This window comes from Physcomitrium patens, chromosome 2 (genome assembly GCF_059467195.1).
Source record: "Physcomitrium patens ecotype Gransden chromosome 2, ASM5946719v1, whole genome shotgun sequence".
Lineage (NCBI taxonomy): Eukaryota > Viridiplantae > Streptophyta > Bryopsida > Funariales > Funariaceae > Physcomitrium > Physcomitrium patens.
The window spans coordinates 11,622,809-11,638,059 of NC_143411.1; the positions used below are offsets into that span (position 1 = coordinate 11,622,809).

General features: G+C 43.0%; 3 protein-coding genes across 3 annotated transcripts; all 3 read right to left on the reverse strand.

The window, feature by feature from the left end:
* Positions 1-443: 443 nt before the first annotated feature.
* LOC112279129 (uncharacterized) lies at positions 444-3,563 on the reverse strand. The gene is made up of 5 exons (XM_024513269.3): positions 2,882-3,563; positions 2,504-2,583; positions 1,878-2,284; positions 1,397-1,712; positions 444-1,027 (listed from the first exon to the last, which is right to left on the reverse strand). The coding sequence occupies exons 1-5, from the start codon at positions 3,375-3,377 to the stop codon at positions 782-784; spliced, it is 1,545 nt and encodes a 514-aa protein (XP_024369037.1). The 5' UTR covers positions 3,378-3,563; the 3' UTR covers positions 444-781.
* Positions 3,564-5,964: 2,401 nt separating this feature from the next.
* Positions 5,965-10,792, reverse strand: LOC112278767 (ATP-dependent RNA helicase HAS1). The gene is made up of 11 exons (XM_024512507.3): positions 10,148-10,792; positions 9,732-9,917; positions 9,315-9,500; positions 8,966-9,091; positions 8,628-8,798; positions 8,177-8,377; positions 8,037-8,075; positions 7,815-7,919; positions 7,480-7,548; positions 7,093-7,218; positions 5,965-6,840 (listed from the first exon to the last, which is right to left on the reverse strand). The coding sequence occupies exons 1-11, from the start codon at positions 10,667-10,669 to the stop codon at positions 6,652-6,654; spliced, it is 1,920 nt and encodes a 639-aa protein (XP_024368275.1). The 5' UTR covers positions 10,670-10,792; the 3' UTR covers positions 5,965-6,651.
* A 1,426-nt stretch (positions 10,793-12,218) lies between these two features.
* On the reverse strand, positions 12,219-14,029 carry LOC112276594 (ribonuclease 1). Its single transcript, XM_024508024.2, has 4 exons — positions 13,633-14,029; positions 13,243-13,418; positions 12,930-13,082; positions 12,219-12,826 (listed from the first exon to the last, which is right to left on the reverse strand). The coding sequence occupies exons 1-4, from the start codon at positions 13,832-13,834 to the stop codon at positions 12,329-12,331; spliced, it is 1,029 nt and encodes a 342-aa protein (XP_024363792.2). The 5' UTR covers positions 13,835-14,029; the 3' UTR covers positions 12,219-12,328.
* Positions 14,030-15,251: the final 1,222 nt, after the last annotated feature.

Genomic DNA, 15,251 nt, shown 5'->3' on the forward strand with positions numbered 1-15,251 from the left:
TAATCTTTAAAATAGCATAATTTGTTCCTTTTTTAATAAAAACACATCTTGATGTAGACATCAAAATGTTCATATTTCTAACTTTATGGCAGCCTTTCACTAAAATCTTTGGAATTAAGTTATTTCACTTGTTCATCATTTTTTTTCTTTGCCTCTTCATATTATTGAACAATTTTCTTTTACTAAGAAAACATATTACAACATTTCAAAAGCTTTTACATGTGTACTTTTTTATTTTTTAAGAAAGATAGCAAGATAAAAGAGCTAACCAATGTTTAGATTCTATATAAAGAAATATATATTGAGAAAATCATGTTTTATTTGAAACAATTAACTCTTGCATGGTTCATGCTAAAGATATACAAGTCGCATGTATGGTGGAAGGGAGATGTCAAAAGAGTGGATCTCAAAATATGAAAACTCCATATATGGTAGAAGGAAAATGTCAAAAAATATATATTTCATTTCAAAATAATATAAAGCAATGATTTTAACTATTGAAAGGGCTTCTTTGTCTTTATGCTTTATACCTGATTACATCAATCCGAGTTCATATTCTCTCCTACTGGAAGTTGAAGAAAGGAGGCACTGAGAATAGAGCTACTGAATGTTAACGTATAAACAAACATTTAAGGCCAACTGCACTGAAAAAGAAAAAAACGATATGTACGAAGGATCACCTGTCAGACACAAATCAGTAACTTTTCTATCTGGAAGCAAGCCAAATAAAATTGGTTAGTTTCCATGCCACCTATTTTACACAAGAGGACGAAGCGAATAGTCATCCCAAGGATGACGGCTTCTGATTAGATTTAAATGCTACTATGGACAAAGTTTCGTTCAAAGCAGTGAAGCCTTCAAGCACTTTTTCCAGTTTGTGGTTAACACGCTGTAGAAGGTAAAGTTGGGGTTGGCGAACTTCATCTAAACTGTTAACTCTTCTCTCCACATGCTCCATGTGCTGCGTCAAAAGATCCATCATCTGCTCTGTGCGGAACTTCATGGCCTCCTCCCTCTTTTCTGAAGCCTGTAGCGCCGGAACCCCATACAAATTAAATATAAAACTGTAAGGCATCTGACAGCATGGCGTTGACAATTTAGTTTTGATTTTCCTTCGGCTATTCAATTAAATATTAGTACCACTTACCTACAAAGTAGCTGCACTACGCTGATGCAACAGAGGAAAATCCTAGCACTATTTTCTAAGAACAATTCAGACCCCCACAGAACTTGGAAAAATTCATCATAGCACCAGATGTGTGCATTTATTTTTATTGACAAGATATTAGTTTATCATACGTGCCGATACCGGCTACTGTTTTCGTAACCTTACATATAATCCAAGCCACGTGCATCAAAGTAAGAAACCGAGGTCCACCTTTACTGCAATTCTCACCTGGAGCTGTAGTTGCAGAAGCTGCTGCAATTTCTTCAATGCACTGCCGCAATCTTCAACTTTGTGCTTCGTCGATTGGCCATCCTTTCCAACAACTTTCCGCGAAACATTGTACATTGACGTCTTAGGGTCACGGAAGGAATGTTTCCCATCTTTGACAACAGTAGCCTTCGTCGAATTTAAATTTGTCGAGACATCCTCTTTCTTCCCAGAAACTTCGAACCAAACATCGTAAAACTTCGGCTTAAGAAGTTCTCTTCCCGCGATGCTAGGATTCCAACATGGATCAGATTGTGCAGCTTTGGCTGACATGTTTCTGCCAAACAAACAATTAAACGGTAGCACACATTAGTGATTGTGCTAGACAGAAACTTACAATGGGGATGAACCTCTCACGACTCCAATACCGAGAAAAAACATGGCCACGTGAACATCTAGCCCGCGGACAATTAAGGGAGTACACACTGCTAGAAGTTATTACCTATAATCCGCACACTCACGCCTTACGCTCCAGTATTTGCTCTGGCATTGCTTTTTAGAAAAATGCTTGCCAAACTTATCCTGCATGGCTTTTAAGATAGGCGTCCATTTCTTCTGATATTTGACATGACCATTGCTTTCTTCCCATAGTCGTTGGTGTATAGCATCATAGGTTTCAAAAAGGAACTTTACAGATTCATCTGTCCACGTGGAATTTCCATCAGCATCCTGACCAGTGCGCTTCCGTTTCTTGTTCCAGCCCTCCCTTTCGTCCTTGTCTGAGTCATCGCTGCTAGACCCAGAGTCTGAGGACGATTCAAGAAACAAATCGTTCTTATTCTCCAACAGTCGGGCATCAGAAACTGCATCTCGTTCTCGCTTGCTGTGTTTTTGTCTTTCCCTTCTTATCTAAACAGGGTAAGTGTCAAAGGATTACGATGCAGATTAACATAACAATCACTAATAACTAAGTGCGGAAGATTTTGATCTTTCTCATTGAAATTCCTGCTCTTAAATTATTCTCCGACTCATGATAAGAAGGTAACTATTCTGGATTCAGTTTAAGACACCGACGTTTCGAGCGCCGATGTCTGTTGCTAACCATGATTTCTGGTAGATATTTATCACCTTGGAATCAGTTCTTGGTGTGTTTGACGGTTCTCCATTATCCCTAAATCCGTCACTTTTATCTTCCTCCTTCTCAATATCTGCATTCATAAGGAGACGAAGCTATGATTTGAATCCGAGACAATGTGATACACAGATAAAACTAAATTCTGAAAGACACAATTAGAGGGGAGAATTTTGAATCTCTTCTCAATTCATGGGAAGAGGAGACGACTTTATGCAGATACTTCACCACTACAAGACCTACACAGAGAGAAATGTTGTACGCACAAACCACCCGAAAAATAATACGTCTCTTGATTACTCAAATTTTCACCAGATTTAGATTATAAACACAGTATATCCAGCAAGTGATGGTTTTCATATATGAAATACAACCTCTAATCCGCGTATCCTTAAAAGTTTTCCGCGTCTTCTCCTCAGGATTCCCTCCTTCACGCAGTTTCTCTTTCCTTCCCAGTTGACGATCTTCCTCACCCGTACTCGAATCACCACTGTCACTCGGACCTCCACCAAGAGACCTTTCACCGTTCCGAGTAGCATCTCCATCCCGCCCTACCCAATTCTCTTCTGCCGGCGTGAGGTGACCTAACAAACGCGACGGCGCAAGCCCCTGGCTAGGACTGAATCCGAGCCCATGCAAAAGGGACTGCGACTGCACTAAGCTCTGTTGGCTACTAATCATGTACTGGCACCCAACAAAACCCGCCCCCAAATTCTGCATAGGCTGCTGCCCCTGCTGCAAGGGACTCACTTGCTGCGGATGCTGTTGCTGTATCCCAACAGACTGCGGCTGAGACCCGAACGACTGCATCCCCGAGAACAAAGACGAATTATTTCCCATGTAACTACCACCCCCTGAAAACGACGCCATGATCTGCGCACTCGTCGTTCGAGGTGCATTATTCACAGACTCGATGTCAAAAATCTCCTACTCGTCAACAATTCCTCCACCCCCTGAATTGCACCACTCAACAACTACCAATCATGCTTCGTTTACAACGCTCCCTAAACCCCCACCCAAGCTTCCGCCCTCACGCCCTCACACACTCACGCCCTCACACTCCCCTCCCTCACACATTCCCTAAGTTCCTTTCTCTCCCTCCCGCCCTTCCCTCGCATCCCACCTCCCCCCTTTTCTTTTGTCTTTTTCTCTCTTTCTCTCTTATCGTTTTCTTTTTGCACCTTCGTTTCTTTTCCTTTTCATTGGATTCCTTTTTCTCGTTGTCTTTCTTCTTCTTCTTCTTCTTCTTCTTCTTCTGTATCTTCTCTCTCTTCCATGTTTCATCATTTAATTTTTACATTATGTTTATCTTCCTCTTCTTATTTTATTCTATGTATGTATGTAATTTATTTTCTAAATTATAATTTTCTTTTTAAAAAATAGTTTTCAGCAATTTCTGGTGTTTTTTCATTACTTTTATCTACGAATTCCTATTTATTTTCAAAATATTCCACGATTAGAAATCAAGGCTATAAACCATTTATTTATAAACAATAGGGTTTTGCAAAATTAATCACTACAATTGAAATCCCTACAATGATTTTAACACTTGAAATCTCTCTAACACAAGGTCTTGTACCATTTATGATTTATTTTAAAATGAATGGTTATAGTAGTATGTGTGTATATATATATATATATATATATATACACAATATTGGAAGTTGTTAAAGCCACACCCCATATTACCATCTCATGATCAATTTTGTCCATCCCCCTCTTTGTCTCTTCATGCCCCTTGTCCCCTATCCCCAACCCCCTGCCTTGTTCCCTAATCCCATCCCTCATTCCCTATCTCTCAAAATTAATCATCACATGGTTTGGGAGGTGTGGTTTTAACAACTCCATTTGTGTATATATATATACATATATATATATAAAGACTAGTGGAAACTTGTGCCACAAAAAAAGTGTAAAAGTTTAATTTGTGGTTGCTAAGTCAAAAATTGACCCCTCCAAAAAGGAATGTTTTTAAGAGGAATCAAGAGAGTCTATAAGAATTGTCTTTCTTAGCATATCTAGTACTCTACAAAAAGATATCATGTGAGTTGGTGCTATACCTAAAAAAACATGAATTTATATATATATATATATATATATATGTAATGCTTTATCTAATATAAATAAATGCACATTTTATTTTTATTTTAAATTTTAAATGAGGCACATCTTTAATAGAGCCAACTTTAAGATTGGCAATTCAAATCACACATGTTAATGTATTGTTTGTACAATAGAGTATTTGATTTTGATTCTATTGATTTTTTTTGTTTTTATCTTTAAAGAACATCTTAATTATCAAGTATTTAAAGCAACTCTATAATTTCATTATTTTTTTCTAATATTTTAACTCTAAATTCTTAGGATAAAATATTAGTTTTATTTTACATGTATGATACGTTAGATACTCAAGTTGTTGAAAATCAACAATTTATTTTCAGTGAGTTACATGTTAATTTCAGTGATTTTTTTATACATGACTACACAATTTATCCTTATGTATGTATGAGGATGTTAGTATACATCTTAAGCAGAGAGCCACTCCTAAGCTACCTTATATGATAGATATAGAACATGGTTTATTTTTTACATTCATTCAAGCTCATATAACCTACATTCAGTGCATTTAAAAATGATCCAAATCCAATCTACCTGAATTCAAGAAAATCATTTGAAAAATCTCACAAGATTGGGTTTTAACAAGGTGCTGTTGGCATGTAAATAAATGCATTAATAGTTTTTTTTTTTTTTTTTTTTTTTTTTTTTTGATATATTCTTTAAGATTACAATACTCTAGAATTCCTACAATGTGTAAAGAAAGTCAAAACGAATCAAAATATTTTGCAGAAGATTTATCTACGAAACCTTCTTGTATACTTTTAACAAAAATCCAAAATAATATATATAAATATATAAATTTTTGGCTAACCATTCCGTTCAATAAATTTTAACAAATTGAAATTACTAATAACTGAAAGGAACATATACATTTTAGAGTATATGTATACAAGTTTATTAATACAAGACTCTCATAGTAAAATCATAAAAAAATGATTTAACTGTGACACCCTGATTTAATGATTTAATGATTTAAGATGGTTTTTAGGAAAATCATCTTATCAACTGTGACATTTAAAATTCGAAGCAAAAAATAAATTTCAGCCACTTTTAAGCAACCATTTGATTATTACTATTATTATCATGATTGTACTTATATTAGTAATGAGTTAAGATTATTTTCATTATTATACTTGATCAATTACAGCCTATTTTATGCAATACACGTGTAAACATTCCTAAAGGAAGACTATGATCTGTCATAGATATGATAAACTACATCACAAAAACATGGTGTACATCTGAAATTAATCCTTAGCACGGCAAATACCTCAAAAACTCAACAATGAGACATGCAATGAAATGCCAACTCATGTAGTGTGGTACAAATAAAAGATAATTTCATCCGAGAAACAAAAATAAATAAATTTTCTTCAAAATCAAGAACAAAACTAAAAAATTGTATGTTGCAATGTGGGTGTGCCATACCACAAGAATTACAAGCTTGTGCTCGTGAAATAGATCAAGATTTCCACAAAGGCACCCCTTCCGATTTTTGCACAAACCCTCCATTTAGGCGGCCGAGCACACCCTGACGCCAACACATTCAGTGCACCCTCGCCACATGCTGTTCCGCCAGCCCAGTTTGCACCGCCAGTCTAGAAAACCCGCAGAGAATCCTCCAACTGCCTAATTTTAAAATCTTCCACAATCGAAGTCCTCGAAAGCACAGATTGCATCATGCTCCATTGGTCAAGTTCCAGGTTCATGACCCAAGTTATGACACATATGTGCACTCTCCCCACATGCTTCCCTATCTCACGTTACACCAAGCCGCCCGCATCCTCTTCTCTGCTGGAGGCTACCACCATCATCCAATTGGGGCATCCGAGATCGACACGCCAACGCCAAATCAAAAACTATGTCGTGGCTACCAGAATCTCAGATTCACCATCCCACTTCTCCCCCTCATTGAATCCACATTCTACCCACTTAACCTAAACTGCTTGCGCTGCTGTCCCTACCGCTAACCTATTCTCCTTTCTACCGCCGCACAAATGCGCCACCAACCCTCCACCAACTCATCCTAGAACCGGGTGAACTTCGTCGCGCCTCCACCTGCTTTCTTCCCATAAGGATTGCTTGCATTGAACCCGTGCTTGCCGATACTCCGCCCTTCCACTTTTGGCCCCTTCTTCCTGAACTTTGCAGCACTGCTATCCAGATTCAGGTTCACCTTCGGAGGGCAGTTGAACCCGAATGACGACGCCACCGCCTGTACCGCACCACACAAACCCATCACCACCGCATTAACACTTCACTCCACTCTGTCAACAGCACCCACGTCTTCTACACCTTTCCTGCTTTCATATCCTCCATCCACTCATCGTCCACACCTCTTCCCACCTGCACACTCCTACCTTCACACTGCTGCTCCTCTGCACCCCTCATTACACTGCCTTGCATCTTGTACACTATCACTTCCCACCGGACATCTAACACCACTCCGCATCCCCATATTCCGTACCTGTAGATCCAGCCGATGCACGTTGAATATGTCTTTCATAGCATGCGAGTTGTAAGCCAGCAAGTAAGACCGGTATGCATCACGAGCCGACTGATGCAGGTAGTAGTTCTTCTCCACCAGCTTTTCCTGTTATCACACACACACGCGCCATGCTTGGATCGTTCCCACGCACACCCCAACCGTTCCAACCAACCCAAAACACAACCCACGACTCGCATGACCTACACTACCACACCGTTCGCGATTCCTCTTCATAACCACCATACTATTACTCCGCACGCTCTAATGTCACTAATCCTCTGTCACCATGCCACAACATTCATCCTCCAAGCCATGCCCATTCCTTTTCCTCACCACCCCCACCAGTATCTCATGCAACATTCTTACCAGTTGTGACTGCACATTCGCTATCTTGTTCAATGGAAACTCGTACTCGTTCAATGGCACTTTTGCGCCCTGCACACAAACCAACCCACTTCAGTCTCCCCCTCTACTTTCACGATCCACCACCCCATCTCAAAATCAACCACCACTTGCATACCCGACATCCAACCACCAAACCTTCCGGACCCACGACCACTGCTCATCCCTCACAACCAAAATACCACTGCACTCCACTTCACTCCACCAAACGTCTGTCAGCTCATTTCCACCTACCACCACGGCCACCCGCGTCCCTGCGTCTAAATCTCAACACACCATCTCAAACAATCTCTCCCCACCTTCAGATACTTCAGGAATCCCAACTCCTCCGGTATCAGAAACAGCAGCGCCCGGCCCTGCGCTCCTTCACCTCTTGCAGTTCGACCCACTCTGTGAATGTACTCCTGCACACGCAGTCCTACACCTTCAGTCATATACCACATACCACCCACCCTCGCACCCAAACGCAACCAAAATCCAACCCCAAACATCCACTACCCCCAGGTTGCATCGACTCTTACCCTTGGGTCATCTGGAGGGTCATACTGAATAATCCAGTCCTGCAAGCACCGCACCAACACCCACTCATCAGGAACCCACACACTCCCTACTCGTACACGCGCATCTCCACAGCCAACCACCACCTGGATCCCACACATACCACTGCTGGAATGTCTAGCCCACGTGCAGCAACGTCCGTGCACAGTAGGATACCCTTCTCCGCATTGCAGAACTCAAAGTACGTTGACGTCCTCTTCTGCTGCTTCTGTTTCCCGTGAATGTCCAGGCACGGAATGTCGATGTAGTTCAACAGTTCGCTGTGGAACTTCACAGAGTTGCACGACGAAAAGAACACCATAATCTGCATCCACGCCACACCTCACATTCTTAGCATGTCCTCGTCAACCCCCTCACCTCTCCTTGTCCCAACATTCTGCTGCACCACCCCCTTATCTTCCTCCCAACTGCAACTTCAGTCCTGTCTCCCACCCCTGCTTTTAAATGGCCCACCGCGCTACAACAACCCCCCCCCCCTCCCCCCCACACACACACTTCACAGCCTACACCGCCACAATACTTCGCAACAATCACGCCCACACCCGCTCTCTTACCTTCTTCTTCAGATTTTTCTTCAAAAACGTGAACAGAAGCAAGAATCGCTGCGCACTCGACACCACACAATACCCTTGCTCCAATCCTTCCACTGTCGCCTTCGATCGACCGTCGTCTACACCGATGTACAGAGGGGCCTTCTTGAACGACACCCGCGCCAAATCCTCTACCTGCACCAATGCACCAAACCAATCACTCTGCATTCCTGATTCTTGCAACGCCTCCCATTCCTTCCCACTCATTGCATGCACTTCCATCCACCTCAAACCCCAACGTCCTCTACTACCACCACTCAACGACTATAACCACTGCCTCTGCTACACCATCAACACCATACCTTTGTCGTCTGAGTGGCTGAAAACAGCACTGTTTGTCTCTCCTTCGGCAACAACTTTATTATCTGCTTCATTTCCTCCTCGAACCCTATTTCCAGGATTCGATCCGCTTCGTCGATCACCAGACACTGCGCCGCCCACCCACACATCCAACTCATCAGTCCTACCCATACTACCCAGCACCACTTTCCTCACGCTCCTTCACTCCAAGTTCCCTCTGATGTCTTGCAAATATCATGCACAGCTTCATCATGTCAACCACCACGCTCATGTTGCTCACCACACCCCTCCCCACTCCTCAACCCCTCACACCTGCACTGTGGAACACCTCGCCTTAACATCCACACTCACCTTCAGGTTCTTGAACACAAACCCCTTCGTGTTCTGCAAGTGATCCAACAGCCGACCTGGAGTAGCCACCAAGAAGTTCACCCCCTTCACCAGCTTCTCCGCCTCCGTTCTCCTGTTCGCTCCCCCCATCACAATACCGTGCGTTTGCTTGTGATACTTCAGTATGTCTCGAGCGACTCCATATATCTGCAACCACTACTTCAGAAGCGGCCTCGGGAGCAACATCAACACACCAAACACCCTACCGTACACACTCAATCCATTCTGAACCCCACACTTCGACGCTTGCAAGACAACCCTAGTCCAAGGACATGCTACCACATGGCTTCCGACATACTGTAACGCAGACACCACCGTCAAACATCGTGCCTTACACACCCATCTCCATGCATCACTCAGCGATCCCTTGCACCCCACCTGCATGGCAAGCTCTCTCGTGGGAGAGATAACTATCACTCCAGTCCCGTTTCGCGGCATGAAGTGTCCATGAAATAGCAACTCCACTGCCGGCACCACGAACGACAGCGTTTTTCCCGATCCAGTCCTTGCAGCTCCCAGAACGTCGCGACCAGTCAGCAGTTGAGGAATTGACCTCGCTTGAATCTGCGTTACTACCTCAAACTTAGATTATGTGCGTACAAGGTCTTCATCCAGCACCATAACTGCAATTACCCCTGCCCGACACCTCCGACTCTCAACAGCACCCGCAAAGCATTGCTTTGCTCCTACAACAACATCCGCATAACTACAGCTTATGACTCCTTGTTCTCACTACCCAAATTCAACCCCCTCTCTCTGCTCCAATTACCCAAAGTGATTCCCGAATTGCGTACCTCGGTCATGTGAGTAAACCCGGTGTCTTTCAGGGCATTCTTGGTGGGCTCCGAAACCGGCAACGACTCGAAGGCGGTGGTACTCATAATCCCTTCAACCTGAGTAGTTCCTCCTAAATTCTCAATAGTGAAGGTAGTCTTCTTGCCTTTCTTGCTGTTCATTTCAGCCTTGGCAACGTCGGGTTCGTCCTTGCTGTCTCTTTCGTCAGCCTCCGCTTGCTCTGCGACCTCTCCATCCATTTCCTCCTCCGCCTTCTCTTCCTCTTCCTCGGCGTTCGCTTCCACAACCTGTGGCTGCACATTCAACATCTTCTTCTTCTTTTTCGGATTTCCAACTTCACGCTCGTCATGTCCGTTACCAGTCGCCTCAGTCAAGTCGGTGTTCACCTGTGAAGTACCATTCTGCCGTTTTCTAGATTTCTGTTTTTTCTGCGACCTGGACGCCAACTCTGGCCCGGCACCATCAACCTCAGCCTCCACCTTTGATTGTTTCTTCTCTACCATCGCTCTTGACGGGGCCATAGAATCACCTATGACAAACTAGACGGAACGCGACGCTGATACGACTGTTGCTACAACTACGAATTCACTAAACTGTGAGAACTTCTTCACACCTCCAAAACCCTAATTCTTTGCTCCCTTAAACCCAAAACCCTAGACAAAGTTTTTATATATGTGGGGAACAAAGTCATTGGAGCTCTGGGAACTTTGGGAGCTTCGTAGCTTCAAGAATCGTGTTTTCTCATGTGGGTTACTGGACTTGTGCGAGGAAGTGCATAGTTCGGTACGCATTGGGTGAAGGACCGGTTTGTTCACCCATAGCAGTGATTCTCAGAGATTCAGCTGAGGCTGCCGTGTGTTATAGCATTGTGGGTACAGACGGTTGGTGCTAAGTATCACAATTTCTCTCGTTTTTGCTAAAGTCATCGTGGCTGATCTTACTTGTGTCGCGTGGAGCCTGAATCATTTGAGGCGTCACACGATGTTGAGGAAGTGGGCATGGACAAAGAGGTCGGAGTATTTGCAACAACTTGGTGAGGACAGTGTTAGGTGGACGCTCCAAGTAGCTCACAATTGTATCAGCAGATTGTAAGGAATTTGAAGAAAAGTTTATGGGTGCTGGTTTTTGATGCAGAGTTGATTTGATTTTGCTGCCCTTCTACCTCGTGGTTGCAGAGGTCGGCGGTATTTTTGGTGTGAGGAATAAGACCTGATGATGCGTCTGCAGTCTTAACCCCACGTGACACACTGGTCATGTTCGACTTCAGAATTTGCCCAGGGGTACAATTGAGCGTGTACCATAGTGATATTGGTGCTCAAACGAAATGGTCTTTGTGTTCTGCTCGATTGTATGACAATGAATATGGGTAATGCTTAGCAAATTCAGTGCTTGTGAACTACTTCGAGCGTATCAGGTTGTGCATTATGAAGATTTCTGAGTCCAATCTTTGAAGGCCTTGAACTACACTCCTTACGCGCTGCCAATTTTTTCAGTTATTTCCGGAGCCAGATTCAATGGTGCGTTGAATTTAGTGGTGAGTAGGGTTAGTGGGTGAAAGGTATAACACCTGATCATACGGGCGGATGAGCGAATGAAGTATGCTGCACTGCACTGAGGACCTGCTAACTCTCGCATCTTCTCACCAGGAGAATTTCTCGCAGTGGGAGTTTGCATTTGCACGGCCCCAACAAATCCAATCCTTTACTGTTCACCACAGCACGGTGTCCACACTAACTGTGGTTTTTATTATGCTGGAAATACCGACAACGATCTTTGAATGCACATGTTAAATTTGCGAATACAGTCGTAACTTCCTCAAACGAGCATAAAGAATATGCAACCATTTCTTTTGAGAATTGTGATTATTCTATAAGAAACCTGAAATTCTTACAACAAGAAATGAGCGTGTCAAAAGAGATGAAGAAGGGTGAAAACCAGCAAGTTCTAGCATTAGATTCTCAGACAACCCCCGTACACTCATCCATTCTGAACTTCTCAAGTTTAAAGTAAGCAGCAACAAGGGTTTAGAAAAGTCAAACGCAAAGACTGGAAACAGGTAAGAGTCACAGGTTGAAGAGTCGAGGAGAACTTTATACAACCTCAAGTCACGCAACACGCAATAGCACCTCACACTTCCTTGATTGTTTTTCAGTATTTCCATAGCCATGTCAGCCAAGGCTTCATGCTTGTGAAATATCCAATAATTCATCGGCAATGACTTCTGTGTCGGAAGGTTTGACGTCACCTGAGTCATTGGAGCCAAACACGGGGAACTGGACTGAGCCTTGGCATGGTTTGCGGATGGAAGCAGGGCATTCAACCAATGTCTTTCCATCCTTTGCAACGCAAATGTAGACTTGATAGAGTTGTCTATTTCCCTTGGGATCTGTGTTGCACTCAATTTCAGGAGCAAATCCAAGAAGATTCGCAAATGCCTTGGAGATTTCGGCAATCGAGTAAAAGCGATCGTCCGGCACAATGCCTGCATCCCGAAGGGCACCTGTGATGTCATAGTCATTGTAGAGATCGACGGAATTCTGGAAGTATTCGCGCTGCGTGAAGCCGGAACAAGTGCCGTGCTTGGACCATTCGTGTTCCCAGAAATCCTCGTTGCCGCGTTTTGAGTTGCAAGCCAAGGTTCCCCAATTCTTGTTCAAGTTGTCGATCACGTCCGCAAGCTGCAAGGGCCATAGCCTAGTCATGCCAATGCATTGATTCATATCAAACAGAACAATGACCAGAGTATCCGAAATGTAACGAGAGCACAATCAAGACTAGTACCAGGCTTGGATCAAATGCTTCGTTGCTGCATGTGGCCGGGTAAGTGCCATCGTCGCGGTTCGGCCATAGGCCGTGGATGCCGAAGTAAGGGCCTGGTTCGCCAGTCACAGGGAAGCAGCACCCCTGTCTCGAGTCGCAGTAAGATCCTGGCCACTGCAACAACCATCGTTGCGCCCGATTCAATCTCAAAACCAACTCATCAATCACACAACCGTCAATCAATATATGACACATTGAAGGGCACACGAGCTATTCGCTGATTCAACCATAGGTCCACAAGCACACGAAATGCAAAGCTCTAGTGTCTTGTCACCTGTTGCACGAAGAATAAGAAATCAAAGCTATTGTCCTTCTGACGCCGAGCACCCTCGAAAGCTTCGGAAGGCGCCGGCACTTGCTCAGCCTTTCCTTCCACCAGTGCGAACGCCGCGACCAGCAGTAAACCGAGAGTCAGCAACTTCCGCTCCATATTGAAAACCGAGGAGAGAGCTTAACACCAACGCACACGAAACGGGATTAGCAAATCAGCGACAAGCACGCACATCTCCACAACTCCTCTTCAAAGCGTCTCAATACTGCAAAAGCTCCAAGACGCGCATTGCTATGACGCAACCAAAAACTGAGCTCCACACCACCGACCAAGCAGCAACGGCGCAACGTCAAAACACGGTCAGTGTAAATCAAAACGACGAATTGTAGGTACCTCCGGAGCCACAATGTTTCAACTGCGAGCTGGGAAAGCAACGATTTGTGGGGCTGTGACACGCCCACAGTGCAACCCAAAACCTTTGTATCTCCAACGAGAGCGGGTGGAGAGTGAACAAAGCCTGCGATGACCCTCTCTGCAGGTTAAGCTTAAGCTTGCAAAGCTGCAACACGCCACCAGCAGATTCAATCTCAGACATCAAAATTGGGTCAGGTACACGCCGTGGGAACGAGGTGATAATCGCGCTTTTAAGGTGGGGAATATCAGGGGAATGATCCACTTGGCTTGTGATTTTCGTGTCCGTCGCGGCTTCCCTTGGATGCTTGATCTGCAAATAGGGTGCCACGCCGCGACGCAACGCAACGAAACGTCTACGCTGTCGGTGTGGCTTCCATCACGCATTGTACCCAACAGAGTTAGTATTTCTGTATGTATGAGTATGTGCTTACTAAATCTTTGTATGTTTAATACAGCTTCTGATGTTGTCGTTTGCATGAACATGTGTTGTAGCATTTTTTTTTTTTTTAATTTTTAAAATTTTTTCGTACTTTTTGTGCCTCATCTCTACAGACAAATTCAACAGTTTAAGTCTTTTATACACTATATACATGTGTGTGTGTGTGTGTGTGTGTGTGTGTATGTGTATGTATAAGATTCCAAGTTTTTTGGAAGAAAATTTAAGTGCGTTTACACATTGAGTACATTGAAGCTTGAAGTTTTTAAATGCAACATCTACAGCGTAGTATTCGTGAAAACAGCTGGAATCTAGCTTGATTGGTAATGAAATAGTGCAAAATATATTTTTCATCACTGTGCCCTTGAAACTACCAGTAGCCAACACAAAAATGTTAACAACAATATGGGCTCCAGGACATCCACAAGAGTAAAAGATTACTTGGAAGAATCATATATATATATATATATATATATATATAGTTGAACACACACACACGGAGAGAGAGAGAGAGAGAGAGAGAGAGATTTAATTGTTTAGGGGTCAAACATAATACTGTAAAAAATTCAAAATTCAAAAACGATAAAATATTAACCTTGGTTCTTAGGGTGAAGGCGTTGGGACGAAAATCCTATATCCCTATCCATACAGGAACAATGGATTTTGTACTATGAATATTCTCAAATTGGCCCCAAACTTCCAATGCAAGTAATGGAATTAATATCTAGGTAACAGTCAATCCATTATTCTTGTGCATTTTGATGTCCTTCGTACTTATCTTGCTCAAAACTGATCGACAAGGTGCTTTTCATTTTTCTACTACTGGGATTCATTGTGCTTGTTTCAACCTGTTGAGAAATTAAATATAATAAATAACAAAAAACATCTGGGTTGGATTTCAAATACAGACTATTCTCTCGTCCCAAAATTTACTGCTTAGCGTATGCATGAATAGTGACACATGTTCCCAAATCTGATGTTACACTACTTGATTTTGAGGTGGCAGGCATTCCATCAATACCTTACAGATCAGCATCTAGTTGACAGGGAAGGGTTTCAACCTATTCAACCATTTGATTGTGATCTGGATGACAATGGCGTGGAATTGGATTCCGTTTTTTATTTTTTATTTTTTAAAACAAATAGATTTCTATTTTGAAGA

Bases quoted from the DNA above. Each gene is read 5' to 3' on its own strand.
- LOC112279129 (XM_024513269.3), bottom strand. From the start codon at position 3,377: ATGGCGTCGTTTTCAGGGGGTGGTAGTTACATGGGAAATAATTCGTCT. The intron at 2,584-2,881 runs GTTGTATTTCAT...TTATGAATGCAG, and splicing joins TAAGGATACGCGGATTAGAG to ATATTGAGAAGGAGGAAGAT. The intron at 1,713-1,877 runs GTAATAACTTCT...TTTGTTTGGCAG, and splicing joins CGTGAGTGTGCGGATTATAG to AAACATGTCAGCCAAAGCTG.
- LOC112278767 (XM_024512507.3), bottom strand. From the start codon at position 10,669: ATGGCCCCGTCAAGAGCGATGGTAGAGAAGAAACAATCAAAGGTGGAG. The intron at 8,378-8,627 runs GTAAGAGAGCGG...GCGTGGATGCAG, and splicing joins AGAAAAATCTGAAGAAGAAG to ATTATGGTGTTCTTTTCGTC. The intron at 7,920-8,036 runs GTAAGAGTCGAT...CTGCGTGTGCAG, and splicing joins ACCCTCCAGATGACCCAAGG to GAGTACATTCACAGAGTGGG.
- LOC112276594 (XM_024508024.2), bottom strand. From the start codon at position 13,834: ATGTCTGAGATTGAATCTGCTGGTGGCGTGTTGCAGCTTTGCAAGCTT. The intron at 13,419-13,632 runs GTACCTACAATT...GTTGGTGTTAAG, and splicing joins GAAACATTGTGGCTCCGGAG to CTCTCTCCTCGGTTTTCAAT. The intron at 12,827-12,929 runs GTACTAGTCTTG...TGGCCCTTGCAG, and splicing joins AAGCATTTGATCCAAGCCTG to CTTGCGGACGTGATCGACAA.